The sequence below is a fragment of the Rhinopithecus bieti genome, unplaced genomic scaffold, assembly GCF_001698545.2.
Source record: "Rhinopithecus bieti isolate Rb0 unplaced genomic scaffold, ASM169854v2 scaffold_46900, whole genome shotgun sequence".
NCBI classification, from domain to species: Eukaryota; Metazoa; Chordata; class Mammalia; order Primates; family Cercopithecidae; genus Rhinopithecus; species Rhinopithecus bieti.
The window spans coordinates 1-3,791 of NW_016860743.1; the positions used below are offsets into that span (position 1 = coordinate 1).

At 41.7% G+C, this 3,791-nt stretch overlaps 1 protein-coding gene across 1 annotated transcript; it reads left to right on the forward strand.

Annotated features, from left to right (window-relative positions):
* The first annotated feature begins 118 nt into the window (after positions 1-118).
* LOC108525398 (stAR-related lipid transfer protein 9-like) lies at positions 119-3,643 on the forward strand. Its single transcript, XM_017866386.1, has 4 exons — positions 119-205; positions 2,076-2,173; positions 2,880-3,089; positions 3,277-3,643. The coding sequence occupies exons 1-4, from the start codon at positions 168-170 to the stop codon at positions 3,444-3,446; spliced, it is 516 nt and encodes a 171-aa protein (XP_017721875.1). The 5' UTR covers positions 119-167; the 3' UTR covers positions 3,447-3,643.
* The last annotated feature ends 148 nt before the right edge of the window (positions 3,644-3,791 follow it).

A 3,791-nucleotide genomic window follows, 5' to 3' on the forward strand; every position in this document is an offset into this window, starting at 1 on the left:
AAAAAAAAAAAAGAATACAGATTTGTTGAGTGAATTGGATAAAAATCCAAAATGTCACCTTGGTTAGAGGAATGTCTAAGGGGAAAACAATACAAATCCTTCCAAATGACAGGCTTTAAATGTGCTTTCTCCTCTAGGCAATCCTGGAGAACAATCTCCCTTCTGAAATGGCTAGCAAGATCAACCTTGTGGACCTAGCAGGCAGGTAATTAGGATTTCAAAGCTAAGGGGAATTACTCTTGTTCTTGCCTGTTTTACAGGGAATAATCTCTTCCAATCTTTTTCACATTTCAGTCATCCTGAGAATATTACAAAAGAAGCTCTTCGAATGCTAGGTTAAGAAGTTATTTTCTGGGGGCTGAAAAGTTCCTGTACATGAGGGATTCTCAATCTTGGTTGCACATTAAATCAATCACCTGAGAACCTTTTCTTTTTTGAGACAGTCTTAATCTGTTGCCCAGGCTCCAGGCTGGAGTGCAGTGGTATGATCATGGCTCATTGTAACTCTGAACTACTGGGCTCAAGCGACCCTCCTGCCTCAGCCTCTGGAGTAGCTGGAACTACAGGCACATGACACCACATCTGGCTTTTCTTTTTTTTTTTGTAGAGACAACATCTCATTATGTTGCCCAGACTGGCCTTGTACTCCTGGCCTTGGGCGATTTATCTGCCTCAGTCTCCCAAAGTACTGGGATTACAAGCTTGAGCCACTGCACCTGGCCACCTGAGGACCTTTTAAAACTCCCCATACCTATACCTCAGATCAGATACATCAGATTATTAGTGAGATTGGTGGGAGTGCAAGCATCAGGAGATTGTTAAATCTGCCCAGGTGATTCTAATGTATAGGAAAGGTTAAAAAAGCGCTGCTTTCAGTGAAGGTAACTGAATTAGTACACCTTTTCTCTTTGATTTACTATTGATTTTATTTTCTCTTTATTTAATACTGATTTCTATGCAGTTCTTAAAAAAAAAAAAAGTTTTAGGCCGAGTGCTGTGGCTCACGCCTGTAATCCCAGCACTTTGGGAGGCCGAGGCAGGTAGATCATGAGGTCAGGAGATCGAGACCATCCTGGCTAACACAGTGAAACCCCGTGTCTACTAAAATACAAAAAAAAAAAAACTAGCCGGGTGAGGTGGCGGGCGCCTGTAGTCCCAGCTACTCGGGAGGCTGAGGCAGGAGAATGGCGTGAACCCGGGAGGTGGAGCTTGCAGTGAGCCAAAATCGCGCCACTGCACTCCAGCCTGGGCGACAGAGCAAGACTCCATCTCAAAAAAAAAAAAAGTTTTACTTGGTGGTGCACATCTATAGTCCCAGCTATTCAGGAAGCTGAGGTTGGGAGGTTCACTTGAGCCCAGGAGTTTGAGGCCAGCCTGGGCAACATAACAACATAACTCAACCCCATCTCTAAAGAAAAGAAGTTTTAAAAATCTTGAAAGGTTGAAAAGATACTGCCTTGTAGGTATTAGAAGAGAGCATGAATTATAATTACATATGTATTTAGAAAGAGTTAGTCTTGAGGGGGATAATGTGATCACAAGAAAGTGTAAGATGAAATAAGGCAAATTTTCTTATTTTAAAACAGATAATTAATATGGTACAGTATTCCCTTAAGAGCAGAGTGCTGTTTGAAAGAAACTATTAGCCAATTGGAAGTGTGAATTTTAATATTTCCTTTAATACTAACTTTAAAAAGAAATTCAAAACTGTTGTCAGCTAATGATACAAATCCCATAAAGCTGTAAATACATGAATTTAAATCAAGATAGAGAAGTGAATATACCAAAAGTCATGCTAATATCATAATTGTAAATGAGCATTACATTTAGCATAAAGTGTTCTGACAGTCAAAACAGAAACCTAAAGAGTTATTCGATTTTATTGCCTGAGAAGCAGAAAAGTCCAGTTCATTACAAGATGGTTACATTTTTTTCTGGAACTGAATTCTGAAAGGAATTTATTATGTGAGTCTTTTACAGCATGATATACAGAATAATGGATAATATTTTTCAACAGTATTATAAAGACAATTTTTTTTTGCTTTTGTTTTTGTTTCTCATTGACTGTGTTTTAGTGAAAGAGCAGACCCCAGTTACTGTAAGGACCGCATTACTGAAGGAGCCAATATCAACAAGTCCCTTGTGACTCTGGGAATTGTCATCTCCACCTTAGGTATTTTGCTGATAGATAATAGGACTGGGAGGGAGACTTTGGAAAGTAACTCATGTTTTCATGTTGTCACAATAGGGTAGACACAGGGTTCCTTTTGGTAAGGTTACCTTCTAGTTTGGGGCATGAAAAATTGATATTTGTCCTTGGTTTTAGAGTAGAATGCTATCTTACTACCATCAGTTCTAAAAGAGGGGAGTCTAGGGCCGGGCGCGGTGGCTCAAGCCTGTAATCCCAGCACTTTGGGAGGCCGAGACGGGCGGATCACGAAGTCAGGAGATCAAGACCATCCTGGCTAAAACAGTGAAACCCCGTCTCTACTAAAAAAAGTACAAAAAAACTAGCTGGGCGAGGTGGCGGGCGCCTGTAGTCCCAGCTACTCGGGAGGCTGAGGCAGGAGAATGGCGTGAACCCGGGAGGCGGAGCTTGCAGTGAGCTGAAATCCGGCCACTGCACTCCAGCCTGGGTGACAGAGCGAGACTCCGTCTCAAAAAAAAAAAAAAAAGAGGGGAGTTTAAAAAAATTACGTGGCTCAAACATTTCATATCCTAAGTCTGAAGTCTTTAGGAATCCCTAAAATACTCTATTCTATGCAGAAAGGGGTTAGGAAATATGATAGTTAAGTCTGTGTTCTCCAACCATTGTTTTGTTTTAATATATTTGCTTCATAATTCCTTCTTTCTTCCATTTTCTTTTTTCATCTTTTAAGCCCAGAACTCCCAAGTTTTCAGCAGCTGCCAGAGCCTCAACAGCTCAGTCAGCAATGGTGGTGACAGTGGAATCCTTAGCTCTCCTTCTGGGACCAGGAGTGGAGGGGCACCCTCCCGAAGGCAGTCTTATATCCCATACCGAGACTCTGTGTTGACCTGGCTGCTGAAGGACAGCCTTGGAGGCAACTCTAAAACCATCATGGTTGCCAGTGAGTGGGATGCCAGAGCTGGATCTGTGTTGGGACTGGTACTGTATCTCAGAGAAAGGGGCATGGCCACCCAGGTTTCTCATTTCATCAGGGGTCTTATACAGGATGGGCAGTAGTATCAAGGCAAGTGAATAAGGGCTGGGATGGATGGGCTGGCATGTTTTTAAACTTTCTTCTTCTACCTCAGCGGTGTCTCCTGCACACACTAGCTACAGTGAGACCATGAGCACACTGAGATATGCATCCAGTGCCAAAAACATTATCAACAAGCCACGAGTAAATGAGGTGAGACCTTTTCAGAAGTCCTGGTCTGATACAGTTTACACAAAGCTCTCATTTTTTTTTCTCTCTTGTTGATTTCTTTCTCTTTGTACTCCCCTCAGCTTTTCAGACTTGTCCTCCAAATGGTGAGGGAGTAGAATTCTTTCTTGTACTGTCATCTCCTTCTCTCCTATCTCTATTGCCCTTCATTCAGTAACCTTTTATGAATAACTTATTATAGATACTTCTCTAAGGCCATTCCTCTTAAGATTCCTTAGTTTACCATTACCGCTCTAAGAAAGGTCATTTATTTTTTATTTTATTATTTTATTTTTAGAGACAGGGTCTCACTCTGTCACTCAGGCTGGAGTGCAGTGGTGCAATAATGGCTCACTCTAAGAAAGTTCATTTAAAAATTTGTGTTGGCCGGGCGCGGTGGCT